This window comes from Vulpes lagopus, chromosome X (genome assembly GCF_018345385.1).
Source record: "Vulpes lagopus strain Blue_001 chromosome X, ASM1834538v1, whole genome shotgun sequence".
Classification (NCBI taxonomy): Eukaryota; Metazoa; Chordata; class Mammalia; order Carnivora; family Canidae; genus Vulpes; species Vulpes lagopus.
Window position 1 is genome coordinate 107,099,451 of NC_054848.1, and position 19,684 is coordinate 107,119,134.

The 19,684-nt window shown below is 42.4% G+C and overlaps 1 protein-coding gene across 8 annotated transcripts in view; it reads right to left on the reverse strand.

Moving 5' to 3' along the window:
* The window catches only part of ARHGEF6 (Rac/Cdc42 guanine nucleotide exchange factor 6), a 101,350-nt gene that overhangs the window by 55,471 nt on the left and 26,195 nt on the right, over positions 1–19,684 (reverse strand). For all 8 annotated transcript variants that reach the window (XM_041741013.1, XM_041741015.1, XM_041741011.1 and 5 more), the window contains 3 exons: positions 15,845–15,929; positions 13,375–13,496; positions 11,860–12,061 (listed from right to left, as the gene is read on the reverse strand). In XM_041741013.1, coding sequence (XP_041596947.1) covers positions 11,860–12,061; positions 13,375–13,496; positions 15,845–15,929 — 409 coding nt within the window. The remainder of the gene's footprint in view (positions 1–11,859; positions 12,062–13,374; positions 13,497–15,844; positions 15,930–19,684) is intronic.

Here is a 19,684-nt window from a genome sequence, read left to right on the forward strand (position 1 = left end):
GTCATAGAAATCTAAGAGGAACATTTTATTACACAGGTCAACTCACATACAGTAGATATTGTTAAATAGAATGATCAATGGAAATGTACATTCCTCAATAAATGAAACTATAATTTTGCTAAACTCTAGATAGATCTTCTTGTCCAGGCCCCCTCAATTTCTAAGGAGGTAAGGCCTAGCTAATGAATGGCAGGCCCAGGGTAAGAACTTCACTCCATTCAGGCTTGTTTCTTTACTCCAGTCTTGTCTCTCCACTCAACTTAATCAAAACAGATAAGTAAAGCCAACACTAACCAAATATATATATATTTGTAACTCATAAGTTACTATACAAGTATAATATAGATAATAGCAACCATCCTTTCTTGGGGCTCTCTACTGTGCCAAAAATAAAATAATCAGAATCTCTAACACATTAAAAACTAGCAGAAAGGGACACTTGGGTGGCTCAGTGGTTGAACGTCTACTTTTGGCTCAGGGCGTGATCCCAGAGTCTCGGGATTGAGTCCTGCATTGGGCTTCCTGCATGGAGCCTGCTTTTCCCTCTGCCTGTGTCTCTGCCTCTCTCTCTCTCTCTCTCTCTCTCTCTCTCTCTGTGACTCTCATGAATAAATAAATAAAATCTTAAAAAAAAACTGGCAGAAAATTCTTCTTTATGTATCATTTTAACATCATGACATTGAGTGATAAAATGCTTTCTTTTACAAAGTTAATCTTAGCTATTAAACTCACAATTAAGAGATAGACTAAAAAAAAATAAAAATAAATAAAAAATAAAAAAAAGAGATAGACTAACACATTCTTTCTTTTTTTAAAAGATTTTATTTATTTATTCATGAGAGACACAGAGACAGAGAAAGAGGCAGAGACACAGGCAGAAGGAGAAGCAGGCTCCATGCAGGGAGCCCAATGCAGGACTGGATCCTGGGTCTCCAGGATCACTCCCTGAGCTGAAGGCGGAGCTAAACCACTGGGCCACCCAGGCTGCCCCACATTCTTTCTTTAAAAAAAAAAAAGAAAAACACATAAGATAAATACAAGATGGTGATGATAAATGTTTAACAGCATCACTAATACTATCTTTCCTACTCTCATTTTCTCCTTTGCTTCATTTTGTTTTATATTCCATTTTTACTTTACTATATTATATGGTACTTTAAACTTGTTCTGAAGTATGGTAGAGTATATATGAATAACTAAATGTAACATAACATCACGCTTGATTTTTCTTTTTAAAAAATGTTTTATGGGCAGCCCGGGTGGCTCAGCGGTTTAGCGCCTGCCTTCAGCCCAGGGTGTGATCCTGGAGACCCAGGATCAAGTCCCACATTGGGTTCCCTGCATGTGGCCTACTTCTTCCTCTGCCTGTGTCTGTGCCTCTCTCTCTCTCTGTGTGTGTCTCTCATGAATAAATAAATAAAAATCTTTTTTAAAAAATGTTTTCTAGGGATCCCTGGGTGGCTCAGTGGTTTGGCTCCTGCCTTTGGCCCAGGGCGCGATCCTGGAGTCCTGGGATCAAGTCCCACATCGGGCTCCCTGCATGGAGCCTGCTTCTCCCTCTGCCTGTGTCACTACCTCTCTCTCTCTCTCTCTCTCTCTCTCTCTCTCTCTCTCTCCCTATCATGAATAAATAAATAAAATATTTTTTAAAAATGTTTTCTAGTTCTAAACATATTACATTCTTATCCTAAAAATGAAAATTATAGAAAAGAAAATAAAAACCAATGATTAGCCATCACTCAGAACTAACCATCATCAGAGTCACATTATGAAGCATATCTTCCTTTTTAAAAAAATGTTTTATTTATTTATTCATGAAAGACAGAGAGAGAGGCAGGGACATAGCCAGAGGGAGAAGCAGGCTCCTCTGCAGGGAGCCCGATGCAAGACTCAATCCCCAGACCTGGGATCACGCCCTGAGCCAAAGGCAGATGTTCAACCGCTGAGCCACCCAGGCGTCTCTATAAAGCATGTCTTCCCACTCTTTTTACATATGTATTTGTGAAGAGACACACACACACACACATGCACACAGGGATCTTTCTTACTTTACTTATAGTTTTGCAATTCTCCTAACAATGTTTTTTTTTTTTAATGTTTTTGTGTAGTCTCTATCCCCAATGAGAGGCTCAATGTTAAAATCCCAAGATCGAGTCACATGTTCTATCAACTGAGCCAGCCAGGTATGCTTCTAATTCTCCTATCATAACATTATTTTATGAATATTTTGTCATCTAACCTTGACTTTTAATTATTATTACATTAAAAATATCCTTTATGTTTATTTGGAACTTAATAGCTTTTAAGACATTTTATTTGATCCTCACAACAGCCCTGTCAGGCAGAGGTGATCTCATTTTGCAGAAGAGGTCACTAAGTTTCAGGGAGATGAAGCCAGTTGTCTAAGGGCATGTATCTAGGAAATGGCAAAGCCAAGATTGAAGCCCAGATGTGCCTTGAGAAGAGCCTGCATTCCTAACCCTTATGATGTCCAGAGATAAAGCTACTGAAGGGTTCAGTTGATGGCACTGGTAGTGATTCCTACTGGAGTTCAGAGGGACCATCAGTTTGAGCTGGGATGGTCAGAGAAGACTTAGCTGGGCAAGGAGCACTTGATCTAGTCCTGGAGAGTGGTAAGAATTCAAACTGAGAGAGAAAACCGTAGAGAATTTTCTAGGTAGAGAAGATTCCAGAAGCACAGCTACAGAAATGGCAATGTTCAAGGGAGGACTGTTCCTGTGACAGTGAATCATCTGGCTGGACCATGCTGGGTAGAGTGAAAATAAGGCCAAAAGGCAGCAACCTGGGCCAATTCTGCCACTTGCAAGTGATGACAAGTGGGGCATAGCCAGTTTTGGGGAGCTTTGCGCTATTTCAAGATCCTCCTGGATCTACCTGGTGACTTCACAAGGCCTTACTTATTGGGCAAAACTGAACAATATACAGCAACCTTGCCTATACTTGAGATTGTAAGTGGCAGAGCCAGGACTTGAACCAAGTACTGTACAGCCAAGTGTGGTATACTTTCCAGTATATCATGGTGTTGTACACTCACATATCTTCTAAGTTGACAGTTACCCAATTCTTTTCATTTTTGATTAGGCAAGTTTTCTACAATGTACCCTTAATGGTTCTACTTAGAACTCACAGTTGCTTTGTGCAATGAAAATACAAGCCAGTCTTGGTAAAAATTAAACTTTCTAGAGATACCAGTAAGATGTGGTCACCTTTCAAAAGCCAGGCTGAAAAGGAGGGTAAACAGTAATGGAGAGCCTGCCAAGAAACAGAAGAGAGCAGGAAAGGCCACTGGAATGGGTAATTGCAAATGAAACAAAATGTTAACTATGCAATGTAGAATGGAGAGACAAGAATTGAAAAAAAGGAAGTAGCTGATCTGGAGATTCCTGGGTGGCTGAAGGTGATGCAAAGAAACAGATGGCATTTTGGTAAGATCAATAAAATTATCAAACCTCTAGCGAGATTGACAGAAAAAAAAGAGAGAAGACACGAATTACCAATATCAGGAGCCAAACAGGGGATATCATAACAGCCCCTGGAGATAGCAAAAAGAGGAAATATCAGAAAGGGAGAAAGAACATAAAGACTCCTAACTCTGGGAAACTAACTAGGGGTGGTGGAAGGGGAGGAGGGCGGGGGGTGGGGGTGAATGGGTGACGGGCACTGAGGGGGGCACTTGACGGGATGAGCACTGGGTGTTATTCTGTATGTTGGTAAATTGAACACCAATAAAAAATAAATTTATTATAAAAAAAAGATGATAAAGCAATACTCTGTACAACTCTACACATATAAGTTTGATAATTAGATGTGAAATGAACCAACTCTCTCCCGAAAACAAGAACTACCACAACTTACCCAGTAGGAAACGGACCATTTGAGTAGCCTTATAACTATTAGGGAAATTGAATTTCTAAATTTAAAACTCGTGAAAAAGAAATCTCCAGGCCTATATTTGCTGGAGAATGCTATCAAATATTTCAGGAAGAGGCAATACCAATTCTTTATAGTCCCTTAGAGAAAATGAAAGGAAGGATAGCCGTCAAACTCATTTTATGAAGTCACTATTACCCCAGCCCTGAAGCCAGACAAACAGAGTCTTAAAAAAGAAAACTGCAGACCAACAGCCCTCATGAATATAGATGCACAAAATTTTAACAAAATATTAGCAAATAAAGTTCAGCAATATTTTTAAAGCACCATAGACCATGGAATTCATCCCAGGGATGCAAGGTTGGTTAAATATTCAAAAATCAATCAATGTGACCCACAACATTAATAGTCTAAAAAGAAACATCACAAGATAATATCAATCAGTGCAGAAAAAGCACTTGACAAAACTCAACATTCATTCAAGGGGTAAAAAACTCCCACCCCCACCAACCCCCCAAACAGGAATGAAGTGGAACTCCTTCAACTGAATAAAGAGCATCTACCAAAACCCCACAGCTAGCATTTACATAAATGGTGCGAGATGGGAGGCTGAGCCAACGCCCCCTGAGATCAGGAACAAGGCAAGGTGGCCTCTCTCATCACTCTTACTCAATTCAATTCAATCACTGACATCAATCAGTGTCATGAAGAATTCAGATGGGTTATCTGGCATAACAGAACTCAAACAATAGCAGTATCACACAGATGCAGCCCTCAGAAGCCCTCCTAATCCTGATGTAAATATCCTTTCCAATTTTTAAAAAAGATTTTATTTATAAGAGACAGAGAGAGAGAGGCAGAGACATAGGCAGAGGGAGAAGCAGGCTCCCTGTGGGGTGCCTGAGGAGGGACTCAATCCCAGGACCCTGGGATCACACCCTGAGCTGAAGGGAGATGCTCAACCACTGAGCCACCCAGGTGCCCTGATCCCTTTCCAATTAACCTCCGGTTCCTTCCCCTCCCTTGCCACTGTACAGAGTCCTATTGCCTGTGGTGGTGACTGGACAAAAAGAAATCCAGTGACAACTAGTTTCTTTGGATAGGAAACATCTATGTAGTGGGGGTAAGGAGGCCCCAAAATGCAGAATACAAAATCTCAAGCCAAAAAAAAAAAAAAAAAAAGGAAACATCTATGTGACATACCCAGGGGACTACAAAAGGAAATCTAAATATAAAGCTCAATCCTAGTTTTGGTTTACAATCAGTAGGATGAGCCATTTCTTAATCTGCCTTAATACAAATTTAATTAGAATGCTACCTAATCTCCTCATGTGATATCTATATTTTCTTGCTAATAAGTTTTAGAAGAAGGATTTAATGACCCTTTAACTGAACTGGTGGCAGAAAACAGAATTTGCTTAAAATATCTGTTCTGATCATACTTGCTTCAATACTTCCTTGGCATGGAAATTTTGCCAGGAAAATTTTAACGCCAAGTCCTGATAGAACCCTTAGCTTTTTTCTAAGGAACAAAGACAAAAATGAAAAAGAGACATAATTGACCATGTTCCTGATGTATTGGCAGAAATTTCTCTAATGTATAAATAACACGTTAATTTATAGGTCACCAGTGATTTTTAAGTAAAGGACTGAAAATTGTAACAATGGCTAATTTTCTTATTTGTAACGTATCTGATTCAAACAGAGGGGCAAATGCCCTTAATGTAGCTTCTGTAGCTTATATAATGACTAATTTATTCATACATGTGTTTTTCTTTTTTAAGATTTTATTTATTTATTCATGAGAGACAGAGAGAGAGGAAAAGACATAGGCAGAAGGAGAAGCAGGCTCCCTGCGGGGAGCCCAATGAGGGACTCCATCCCAGGACCCTGGGATAACGACCTGAATCAAAGGCAGACGCTCAACCATTGAGCCACCCAGGCACCCCTCATACATACATTTTTCATGAAATAAAATCTTTGAAAAATATTTTTGTTCAAATTAGGGTTTTTCTTATGTAACAAGAAAGCAGGACTGAGAACAATGGCTTCTTAATGTCACCACTTTCCAGATTCCATCATCCTTGGTGAGAGGCTTTTATCATCATACTCATGAAAACCTATTCTACCTTCAGCTTCAAGCTCATGTTGAAAGGAGTTTGAGGGTGCGAGTGCACGTCTGTGTGTGTGTGACAGATACTCAAATATTCTATTTATTTTTTCAAATTTATTTATTTATTTATTCAAGAGAGGAAGAGGGAGAGAGAGAGAGCACCAGCATGGGCAGAGGCAGAGGGAGAGGTAGAAGCAGGCTCCCTGCTGAGCCCAACATGGGGCTCAATCCCAGGACCTGAAGATCATGACCTGAACCCAAGGCAGATGCTTCACCATTTGAGCCACCCAGGCACCCCTCAAATATTCTATTTCTTAACTTTCTACAGAAGTAGATTGGTAGTTCCACAAGTCCTCTGAAACCAGCCTCCGCCTGAACAGAGGGAAGAAGCTGCCCCCAGGGCTTTGGCCATAATTATCTTCTCGACAAAAGCTACAGTGGAATCTAAAACTTAAAATGCCACTCCCCTAGGGCATTTACCAGAGCACAAAGTACTCTTGTGGATGACAGGCTCAAGGGAAGAAAACTGTGCACAGTACTCCCACGGCACAGCAATCTGCAGGGCGAGGGTTTGCACCGGCTAGGGTTGCTTGTTTTGTTTTTAAGACAATACAAAAGAATGGGTAATGTTGGCCTGAATGAACAGTATCCAGGCTACCTTGAATGAATTTGTCAGAATTACAGACTACTTGAGTGACCTCAGTGTTACATATGTGACCCAAGAGTAAGCAGAAAGAGATGACAGGAGGCCTTTAGTTTGATGCCTGATTTAACTTCTATAGATGACCCAAGAGGTTGTATAGCCATGGGATTTAAAACTGAGTGGCCAATTTCATTTCTATGAGAGATGCATTTCATCTATGGATCACTTTTTTAAAGATTTTATGTATTTGAGAGAGAGAGAGCACAGAGGGAGAGGGAGAAGCAGACTCCCTGCTGAGCAGGGAGCCTGATATGGGACTTGATCCCAGGACCCTGAGATCACAACCTGAGCCAAAGGCAGACTCCCAACCGACTGAGCCACCCAGGGGCCCCTTTGAGTCATTTTTTTTAACTCCTTAAAGACAAACCTTTCCTAAGCTTATATATCAGTATGAATTTCACGGACAGACATTAAAAATTGACAAGCATTTTCTAAACCAGACAAAACAGCAGAGCATAGAACTTAAAATGTCCCTCAGCAGCCTCCTCAAAGGGTTTTGGCCTACTCCCTACTCTGTGAAGGCAGCACAAGTTGGGATGGGAAAGAATTCAGGTCAACAAAGGCTCAACACCTCCTTCCCAACAACAGCTCATTCCATCAAACTGATCTCCTCCACCATCCCCCAGGCTCCCTTCGACTCAATCCTACCACAGATCTCTGTGGCTTTTGTCCTGCCCCATGCATTGCTACAACTTGGATCACCCTCCCCTCTCATCTGGGCCTATCCACAGACTACCCGTCTTTGAGGGCTTGGCTCAAGCCCTACCTCCTCCACAGAGCCTCTGACAACCTCTCCACCCACAGCGCACTCTTTCCGCTGTTGACCGGCTATGCAGTTTATACTTTCTTGCCTCTCACCTTATACTGTCAGTTCTCAGTTTCATCGCCAGTTTTTAGCTCTCCCTCAGACTCCAAATCTGGAAGGATAACTACCTGCTGCAGATCTTCACAACTATGACTCTCTGGCACCTCCACTCGACATGTCCAAAGCAACTCCTCATCTTCGGTCCTGACCATCCACCCAACACACGCACTCACAAATACCCTCCTCATCCCATCTTCTCTATTAATGGAGTTCAGTGCGTATCAATTCCTATATTTCCTGTGCCTAAAGCACTGTATGAGGTCCTATGGAGACAGAAAGTTGACAAGGACGAATAAATCCCCCTTGACCTGCATGTCCAGTAAGTCAGGCATCCCTCTTCTGTTCGCCACTCTTCATAGCACCCTGCATTTAACTCTATCACTGGAGGATCCCTGGGTGGCTCAGCGGTTTGGCGCCTGCCTTTGGACCAGGGCATGATCCTGGAGACCCGGGATCGAGTCCCGCGTTGGGCTCCTGGTGTGGAGCCTGCTTCTCCCTCTGCCTGTCTCTCTCTCTCTCTCTCTCTCTCTGTCTATCATAAATAAATAAAAATAAATCTTAAAAAAAAACTCTATCACTGAACTTCTCATGCTACATGGTAAGAGATCTGCCCCCCCCCCACTAGACTATGAACATGTCTATATTTCTGTGCCTCACCAGAGTCCAGGACAGAGCCTGATGGCCCAGTTGTGACAAAAAATTACCCTTTGCTGTCTGGCTAGGTACATGATACTACATGCCCTTAAAGAGCTCACCCTCAAGCTAAACCCCTAGACTTGGAGTTATCTTCACCTCTTTCCTTGTGCTCATAACAAATTGTCAGCGAATTTTCTTGATTGTATGTTGACAGTCTCCACCACATCCACCCACTTCTTCTTTCACTCCACTATCACTATCTGGTCTGCCTAGATCTTAGCAAGAGTCTCTACTGGCTTCCCCACATCCTCGTCAGTTATCCCCACCATTTCTCTGTCATCCAGCCTCTATACTACCACTAGAAAGAGCTTTCCAAACCACATGCTATATCCCTTGCTTCTCACTGACACCCTTCTTCATGCAGCTCCAGGCAAGGCCCCACTTCTCTTTACTTGCCTTCCCCCCAACCCAAATCACCCTACCACCTGTCAGTGCCTTGCCCTCCAAGTTCCATTCTTTAACTTACTAATGCCCTCTAACCTTGTAGTATATGTGCTGCCGAAGCGAGCACGCCCTCTAATCTTCTACCTGCAGAAGCTTCTTTTCATCCTCCAAGACCCAATTTAAGTGCTCTCCCCCCGCTGAGGTTATTGTTAATAGAATCATTTCTTTACTGCTCCAACAGCATCTTATCTAGACTTAGAGCTCTGTCTGTGTTACTTACCTTGTGCTATCTTGTTACAGTTGGTTACATACACTCCTATCTTGACACTAGACTGTAACATCCTTAGAGGCTGGGTCCGTGAGGACAGACTATTATAGCTCTACCACTACCCAGTATCTAACTGATGCTTAGTGAATGGGTTGAACAGAATGTAATGACCTGCCCCACAGTATTCATTCATCTTACAGATATTTACTAAGTCTAAACAAAACAAAAACATCTCTGCCCTCATGGCACTTACACTCTAATGGTATGATACAGACAGTAAATGAAATAAATAAGCACACGTATATTATATTAGATGGGGAGAAGTGGTAAACCAAACAATAGAGCAGGGAAGGGGGACAGAGGCAATGGGGATAAGGCTGTTTTCTCAGGTGATCAAGAAAGGCACTACTGCAAAGCAGACAAGTAAGCAAAGACTTGAGGAGGTGAGAGGACCAGTCATGCAGATATCTGGGGACAGTGTCCCAAGCAGAGGGTCAGCAAGTGAGGCAGGTGCCCGTCTGGCACAGGCAACCAGGAGGCCTGTGTGGCTGAAGTGGAAGGAGTGAGGGGGAAAAAGGTCAGAGAGGATGTCAGAGGACCAATGGGAAGCCAAATCCTGGAGGATCTTGTAGACTACTTAGATGACCTTGGCTTTTACTCTTTTTGGGATGGGGAACCATTACTCAAGTTCCATTTAGAAAAAAATCACTCTGGCTACTGAGTTTAAATTACATTTCATTTAACTAGCAGACTTCCTGGGCCCCACTGTACAGATCTATCTTTGACAGATGGGCGAAATGCTTCTAAGGATTACCTAAGTGCTCAAATCAGAGCCAGACCTTGCCATGTGAGTCCTTCACTGAGTTGCAAGCCAAAGAGAGTATAGAAGAAACCTGAAGAAAAGAGTCCAAAGCCCAGGACAACAGCCCAGGGCAGTCCCTAGTACAGCAGCCAGCCTGGGCTACAAGGCATCTCAGTAAGGGACACAATAATGAGGGCATGCTGTGTGTCCACTCCCTGTGCCCTCTCAACAATGCTTGGGATTCCCAGGCAAGGCAGCAAGTGCTGGGGCTTTTAATTTTGCAGATGAAGACACTGAATCAAGGAACAAAGCTAGAGTGAATCTGGAAAGTTACCCTGATAACCAGATCAAAGCAACTGAAAGATGTAGCAAGGGGTAAAAATCAGCTGTGAGGATCATCAAAACCAAGGAAATTCAAATCAAGGCCTGTGAAAATATTTCAGGACTCAAAAGAAACATCTTGATTCCCAGTAAAGAAAAATGCTAAGGGGCACCTGAGCAGCTCAGTTGGTTGAGTGTGTGACTCTTGATCTCAAGGTTGTGAATTTAAGCCCCACACTGGGTGTAGAGATACTTAAAAATAAAATCTTAAAAAAAATGCTAAGAAGTCCACACATACATATATAATTGTAAATCTGTTAGTAAACATTTATTCCATTAAAAAAGATGCATTCCCTGCCCTTAAACCAACACACAACAGAGAAAGTGTGCAAACTAAACTTTCTATTAAATGTTTTAGGGAAAAGCTCCCAATGGTTGGTGGCTATCTGGGGGAGGGTACAAAGGAGAGAGGAATTCGTATTATTTACATTATACATCTCTGTAATGTTTTAATTTATTTACAGTGAGCCTATAATTATATTAGTTAATAGTATTAATTTTGAGGCATTAAGAAAGCAATAAAGGCATCTACAAAAGAAAAACTGCACTGAGGAGATAACCACTCAAAGGAGCACTTGGGTAAATAATTTGGGGAAGGATAATAATGTAAATAACTGAACGCTATTTTATCCAGATTGTGACATATTTTTACGTATCAGGGGTCTTTGGTAATAGAGAGGCAGGATCTACTTTCTTAAATAATAAAAGGTGGGACACCTGGGTAGCTCAGTGGTTGAGTATCTGCCTTTGGCCCAGGGCGTGATCCTAGGATCCAGGATCGAGTCCCACATCGGGCTCCTTGCATGAGGCCTGCCTCTCCCTCTGCCTACATCTCTGCCTCTCTCTCTGTGTGTCTCTCATGAATAAATAAGTAAAACCTTTAAAAATAATAATAATAAAAGGCAAGGAAGTTACCTAAGAAAGTTCTAGAAAGACTAATGAAGAATTACTAGATTTTATTCTCTGGATATTATTATGAAAGAGGACAAGTAGTTAGTAGTATGCAATGAGTTAAGGACAATCTTATTCAGAACAAAGCGGCCAGACAGCTTCTTGCGGTCCGACAATTATTATTTCTCAAACACATCTCTGAAGCATTTAGACATAGGTCTGCTTAAGGAGCGTAGGGTTAAAAAAAGGAAGTTAGCACATGGCCTCTCTTATTATTGTATTCTGCCATGGTGAGCCTTGGAGCAGCAGGCAAGACTATGTACTATATTACATGAGCTACAATTAGTAGACAGAAGAGGATATAGTTAAGGTGGAACAGTTAGTTGTCTGAGCTTTGAATTCTTTTGCTTTTTGGGGTTTCTGCTGCCTTGATATAATCTAAATACAACTGTGTTTCAAAATATCTACTCACAGATTTCCATGCGCCCCCCCCACCCCCACATTTCTCTCCTACTCTTACTGTGGGCATACAGATACAGAAACAAATAGTTTCTGGGAACCAATTAAAAGTACAAGATTTGGGATACCTGGGTGGCTCAGCAGTTGAGCACCTGTCTTGGGCTCAGGGCGTGATCCTAGAGTCCCGGGATCGAGTACCACATCGGGCTCCCTGCATGGAGCCTGCTTCTCCCTCTGCCTGTGTCTCTGCCTCTCTGTGTGTGTGTGTGTGTGTGTGTGTGTGTGTGTGTGTGTGTCTGTCATGAATAAATAAATAAAATCTTTTTTAAAAAGTACAAGATTTGTAGTAGAAATACAAGAAAGTACAAGAGTCACTTTCAAGAAGGCTGTTAAAAGACCCACTTACCACTGGATTTAATTTCTCGGACATAATTACTGGGGAACCAGCCTGTTCTGCCATTTAATGTGCCTTCCCACCAGCCTCCTTCTTCAACTCTGGTGACATAAATGATGTCCCCTTTACAAACGGACAATTCGTCTTCGTTCGTCTGCTTAAAGTTGAATCTTGCCTTCACTATCAACTGATGGCTCCCATTTTCCGTCATCTCCTAAGAGGAAAAAAAAAAAAACCACACCAGATTAAGCACTCATCTACATGAGGCAGGGTCAGGAATTAAATGAACTGAGGCAAAGAAGGTAGAGTGACCAAGGATGAAACCCCAGGTCTACCTCAATCTTGAGTCCTGAGTTTTTAGCTGAGGAGTGGGACTGGGGCTGAGGGGAGGCTAATAAGACACTCGGAAGCACGCACGACCTTTTGCATTTGTGAGAATGTATATTTTGAAGGAGGCCATAGCTTTCATTTCCCTCTCCCTCGCCAATTACCTAAAGATACTTATTTAAATGAACTGCGAAACAGAGTAGAGTGATAAACTATTCCACCCTGCCTCTACCACAAGCAGACACGGTCTTACATAATTATACGGCCAAGATTAGGTACTAATCTACCCATAAAATCAGCCTCCCACCTCCCAATTGCTAAGAATATCTTAAATTGGCTGTGCTTTAGTCATATGCAAACATCAAATACCCCATAGTTACCTAAATCGGGAGTTGTTAACCTCTCATGGGTCCCTTAGAGAAGCTAATGAGCACAACGGATCTTTACCCAAGACACACATGCATAAATTCACACACAGGAGATTTTGCACACAATCTGTGAGGGTCCCAGGGCTGTGGGACCATAGAGTTCATCAGCTCCTCAAAGGCATCATGATCCCGAAAGGTTAAGCACTTTGGAAGTAGTTAAAGTGCTTTGGAAGTAAGAGCTCCTGATGGCTTAAAGGGAGTGGGTGGCTTCTGACAAGGAATAAAGGTTTCTAAAGAGCAAAAGATAGGTGGTTCCTCCCAAATAGAAGCTCCCATTAAGACCAAAAGCAAAGATAACTGGGCTATGCCAGTGCGCAAACTCCCCACAGGCTCACTAGGAATGCAAAGAGAAAAATAAAATGACAATAACAATGATGAGAGCAAGTAATATATATTAATTGCCTATTTTGTGCCAGGCACAACTTAGTTCTCCTAATAAACCAGGGGTAGAGGAAACAACAGCAAACTGCCATTAGGAAGTAGTTATAAGGACTTCCAGTTGCATAGCATTCTCTGTGAACCAACTCACTCAGTTCATGGAAGGAAAACATCTCTGGGGCTTCAACCCCAACACTCTGACCCTCTGGCTCACATACCTTTGATGGGTGCCAGTGGGCCAGCCCGAACTGGAGCTGGGTTTCAAAGTCGTTTTGTGGGTGACGCCCCAAACACACAGACCCGGCTATCTCACCACATATGCAGATGAAACCAGGATAGGGATCTCATTTTACAGAGTTTAAAACAGGCAAGGGGAATTGAGTTCTATACTTACCACTGTCTTTGACTGCCTTTGCAGGCCTGGAGCTGTGCTAGCAACTCCTCCCTGTGGGTTTGTCTGAGAACTATTAGCTGCAGTAAGAGAAGAACGTCCACATGGTCTTTCTGATAGCTGATCTGTGAAAAGAGGAAAAGGCAAGATAAAAGGAACCACTCCTGTCAGAAACACTGCTACAACATAACGTCATCTTTCATGGGACATTATCGAAGGCACCCTGGCCGTCCTCCTCACTGTTACCATTAGGAACATGCCAAGGGTATTTCATTCCCCCTCCCTCCATCTTGGTGGCCAACTTCCTTCTGCGTAACCTTACTGGCCATTGCTGTCCAGTAGAATGAAAAACAGCGACAGAGCCACATTTTCTCTTAACCCATTTCCCTACAACTCTCCTCTCTTAAACCAGTTGCAACAGTACGCCCTGTTATCCAAGGCAGAACTATATTGGGTACCAAACAGCTGTTTGTGGCTCTTATTACTTTGAAATATTTCAAACTTCTCTCTTTGTGTTTTGGCCCTTAACTGGGTGGTTCTTGTCTTCCTCATAGGCAGCAGTATGTGTGGCGGATGTAATGTAAACTCTACCCCAGAGCCTCAGGGTGGGGGGGGGGTGGAGAAGGATAATCCGAGATATCTGGGAAAGACGCAATCTTGATACCAGTATTCTTCTTTTAAAAAATCAAACTCAAGAATCTTCTCTTCCTTGAAACCTTGTGAAATTTGATCAGACCAGCGCTGAGCTGGATGTTTTCTGTACGCTGACAGTGTGCTAAAGAGAGGAGCTGGCTCTTTGACAAATTCAAATGAGGGTTCTTTTCCTCTCCATTTATTTTTAAAAGACATAAACTGCAAAAGTCTAAAGCCCAAACATTCCCTAGGCGACAAGCTCAGTATCCAAGTAATTTCCTTGATGCTGTGGATTTTAACTTTCACCTCCTTGTATTTTATAAATATCTGTGGCAAGGGAAGAGACTGTAAAACTTGCTAGCAGAGTTTGGCAAAGGAACGTATAATTTGTATGGCATAATGTTAGAATTATACGATCCTCCCTGCCCAGCACTGGGTAGTTGTCATGTGTGTTAAATATAGTTACTTGAATTAGCTGTACTTTCTGCTATACGCCTTGCAATAGCTCAAAAGCATTTTTTTCCCAAATAGCAAAAGAACAACTCTAGAGAAGTATTTTTACATTTATTGCTATTATATACAGTTCTTTTGACTAAAACTATAATTACTTGATAGCTTCCTAGATGCTCCATTCTATTTGGCACTTGACTATATTGTCTGCTCTTGTTCGCTAATTGTTTCATGTGGGTAAGTTGAGTGTCCCTAAATAGACAGTCATTTTCTCAAGGGTGGGGACCATAGCTGACACTTCCTTTGTAGCACCTGGCAGTGCTGAGCACACAGCCTATGGACTCTCCCAACAGTGTGAACATCAAGACCCATGCTCGGCCATAAGGGTCCCAGGGTCAGTCCGATGTAGGTTTGAATCCCAGTTCTGCCACTTACTTTCTAACTGGGCAACTGTGGGCCTCACTTCTCTTATCCGAAATATGGACCTAATAATAATACCTACCCCCAGAGTTGTTTCAAAGATGAGACCAACGGTGGCTCTTAGAATTGCTTAGACCCAGGATGTCTGGGTGGCTCAGTGGTTGAGCATCTGCCTTTGGCTCAGGTCATGATCCCAGGGTCCTGGGATCGAGTTCCGCATCGAGCTCCCCACAGGGAGCCTGCTTCTCCCTCTGCCTATGTCTCTGCATGTCTGTGTGGGTCTCTCATGAATAAATAAAATCTTTAAGAAAAAAAAGAATTGCTTAGACTCATGGTGAGGGCTTCAAGCATTTTAACTCTGGTTATTCCCACCCAGCTGTAGGTAAGGTGCTGTCTCACAGGAGTGAAGCTATACTCCAAGGTATCAGCATTTTCTTCACATTTACTAGGCTTTACATTCAATATGTCCAATGTGGTAGCTATTAAACGTTCAAATAAAAAAATTTTTTTCCAGTCCCTATGAACCTGAGATTCCATTTCCAGGGCCAGGTTACTGATGGCTTCCTTTACATGGACAGATACACACAAAAATCTCTGAGAAAAACATGCTCTAGTGGGGACAGGGAAGTAACAGCTATCTTCTGTAAAGTTCATGAAAAAGAGAACTGGTTTCTTCCTTTTCATTTTCTGTCTTGTTACACTCTGTTGCTTATTCCGTAGCTTTGAACGAAATGGTTTCTTGGCTCTTGCCATTATATGGGGGGCATTACAGGAACATCTGTGATAGGCATGTTTAAATCCTAAGCTATGAACAATGAAAGCATGTTGACACCCACTGCGATTTATTTTCGAGGAGAGGAGAAATCTGCACCAATCGAACAATCCTGGCCACAGTTGGCTCCCAGGGGAATGAGAAGCCTGTGGATCCTAACATGTCATGTACGACTCATAAATCACAAACCCTGCTTACCTTCTGTTGCCTTGTTGACAGCTAAAAGAGTACTGAGGACCTTGGAGAAGTTGGCCCCTGAATAAAGGTCATCAGGATCAAATACCTATGAGAAAGGAAATTGAAACTGTCAGACACTGTAAGTATTCAACTCAGCAAACCTTTATACTATCAAAAGGCCACTTCCTCTGGCTCTCAGGAGAAAAAAATGTAAAAGCCAAGACCCAAATCTCTGTATGTATACCTTTGGGAGAAGTGAAAGCAGCAGCTGAGCCACCTAATTACATGTGGCAGGCCATCAGTGAGTCAGAGTGAAGCAGTGATGGGAAATGAGAGCCAAGCTGAGAAGCAGGGTCCCCAGCAAACCTAGGCATGTCAATACGCAGCCCAGTTCCAGGAAACCCTAATGTATGGGTTACAGTTCATGCCCATCACCTACATAAAGTCCTTACAGCCCGTGAAGAAGGTGGTGGAGCCTTTCTGACACATTGCCAAGGGCATAGTTCAATCACTGGATTCAGTACAGCCACTACCCACACTGCCTTTCCTGTGCTCCTCATCCTCCCTGCTACCACCCACTGGGTCCCAACAGCCTGGGATCCTAAATCCATGCCACCCAGAGTTCTCCAGGCCTGCGTTTTGCTCCCAGCCTCTGTTCCTGGTCTCTTCTGCTTGACCTTGCCCCTCTTGGTTTGTCTTCATGAATCTGAAACTGTGCTGGCTCTTCCTGGCCTCAGGTGACTTTTCCAGATGTGACCTCTGGCCTTCCTAATACTATTCAACTGTCAGCAATAAAACATGAAATAAATACTATATTTCACTTTGTCTTCATTCTGATATGCCACTGTCCCTAGTGAAAACACCAGTCAGCTGTTGTTTTAAGTACAGATTAATTGTTCTATCAGTGTATTCAATGCATTAAAATGTATGGAGAATTCTTCTAGTCTCATACATGTGTATTTGAAACTAGAAGTATTTTGAATCATAGGTACAATCTATTAATTTGCCAGCCAAGGATGTAGATATATTTATCTATAGGAAACCAGATGCCCAGGTTCTGGATGAAAATGCACCTTCTTTTATTAAAAAACCTTATCCATCTATTTATCACACACACACACACACACACACACACACACACAAACACACACAGGGAGAGGCAGAGACACAGGTAGAGGGAGAAGCAGGCTCCACGCAGGGAGCCCAATGTGGGACTCCATCCCAGGTCTCTGGGATCATGCCCTGAGCCGAAGGCAGACGCTCAGCTGCTGAGATACCCAGGGATCCTGGAAATGTACCTTCTAAAAACATTTCATTCCAGGAATTATAGAAGTTTGAATATTCTTTTCCCAGATGCAGCGATAGGAATAAAACATACCAAAAAAAAAAAAAAAAAAAAAAAAAAAAGGAATAAAACATACCTTTTCATGTGGGACATGATTGGTAATGGGCCTATTATTCAGAGCCATCCATGTCATTTGCTAATCTGCATGTTTTCTGGAAGCCACGTCAAGACAAAATTCTGTCTTCTTTGTGTACATATTCTTTAAGACCTAAACTCTGTCTCTAGAATGAAAATATATAGTGGCCATTTTTTTCACACTGGGAAGAGGTGTCAATATAGATAATATAAGCAAATATGAGCCGACAGAAGTCTGCCTATTCTGGGATTCATGACTGTACTACTCATTTGATCAATGAATGTTTTGCATTCAAACAATATGACTGAAGAGCCCGGTCACATCTAAAAACGACATGTTAGAGGCACCTGGGTGGTTCAGTTGGTTAAGCTGTCATCTCTCTCTTTTTTTTTTTTTAAGCTGTCATCTCTTAATTTTGGCTTAGGTCACAGTCTCAGAGTCCTGGGTTCAAGTCCTGCCCCAGGCTCTGTGCTCCTCAGGCACTCTGCTTCAGGATTTTCTCTCTTCCTCTGCCCTTCCCCCGACTCACACGTGTGAACGTGTGCATGCTCTCTCACTCTAAAATTAATAAATAGATCTTTGAAAGAATAAAAATTACACACTAATCTACTTTTAGTAAAGAGGTAATCTCAATATTACTAAAGAGTCAAATGATATTACATCCCAAATATGTTTCTGAATGCCACAATATTAGATTCAAAGTTGTCCAGGATTAAATGGATAGGCATTCTGTTTTAGTCTGCCAAAGTCTGGCTGAACAAGATGCAGCAGACCCTGGAGAGAGTATCTAGTATCCCAGAGGATTCCAGATTCACTTAACCTCCCTTAGAGCACATCAGTGGGAAAGTGTTAATGACATGTATGCCAAAATGGTAACAAAGCAAGAAATTCACTTGTTTTTAGCCCATTATTCCTAACAGGAGCATGAAAAGGTGTGTGCATGTGGATGTGTGTCTTCGGTAGGTGTAGTGGAAACGGGAAGAGTGTGAGATAAGCAGAAGACAATATTAGCAGAATAAGGCATGAGAGCAAAAACTGTGATAAAAACCTCCCCCTTTTTCTGTTGCTCCTTATCCAGGGTAACTGACTGCCTATATGTGGCAATAGTGCCATGATTCACTTATATGGGTACTTGGCTGAAATTAGGACAAATAACCTAATCAGAAAATGAAACTTGCATCAGCAAGAGTCACTGCATCTGCGCGAGGGAAGTTGCCTGGACTATACAGTTTCCTTTTTAGAAAAGGCCAATACACTAGAGTTTACCCATGGATACTGTTTTTCTCATTTTGTAGCACTAAGAACTCCACAGGAAGAGCTAGAAGATGTCTCTAGGGAGGAGTACAGAAAGCAAAGCCTAAGAATTACAAAGTCAGAGCAGTTGAAAGATTAAATATAACCAGGAACACTCTCCACTGCACCACACCCTTCCATACCCCAAAATGAATGCTAGTAAAAATTCCACCCCGGGGACTTTTCCTCCATGTGCTGAGACTGGTCCCCTACTAAAATGGAAACATTTGGAGGGAGCACAACACTTTCAGCTGTTAGCAGTCTTTTAGACCCTCATGGAAAGGAGAGGCATGAGACCAAGTTTAGAGATGATGACGCAGAAAACCTAAAGGCACTGGTGCCCCGCTGGGAAAAGGCAGGAGAATTGCCCAATGCGGAGGGGGGTACGGAGAGAACAAGAAGTCGGTTGCAGTACAGGCCATTTGCCTCCAACTAATCCCAACCATTTCTATATACAAAATGGAGAACCAATTCCCCTCTTCTGTCTGCAAAGCACAGAGGCTTGTTAAAAGAAATGCAGATTTGCATATTTACGCTGCCTGTGTTTTTCCAACATGAAGCCATGATGCTACTCATCTTCTGCTACTCTGTGCGAGCCTCACTAGCCTGTTTAGTATGGCATGAAGCTGAGCCACAGATTAGCTGCACTTTCTCTGTACCATTTGGGTCCAGAAATTAGCTGGTTAGTTCCAGTTGGATCTGCCAAGGTCAGATGAACAAGATCCCCTCCCTCCATTTACCACAACTGTGATGTGGACAAGAAAGAAAGATTGCTTCTCAGAGGACTCCTAGATGCTTTCAAGGTTCTACTCCTGCAGTGGGATGAGGTGAGGTTAAAGGATAAAAACAACAACAAACATTTACTCTACTCTGGGTAAGTGACAGGAAAGACAAAGATTAAACTTAAAGGATTTTTTGTGGGGAGGGGCACCTGGGTAGCTCAGGGGTTGAGTGTCTGCCTTTAGCTCAGGTCATGATCCTGGGGTTCTAGGATCGAGTTCCACATCAGGCTCCCTGCAGGGAGCTTGCTTCTTTCTCCCTCTGCCTATGTCTCTGCCTCTCTCTGTGTGTGTCTCATGAATAAAAAAAATAAAATCTTAAAAAAAAGAAAGATTTTTTTAAAGCGCTATTGACCCGATAAACATGG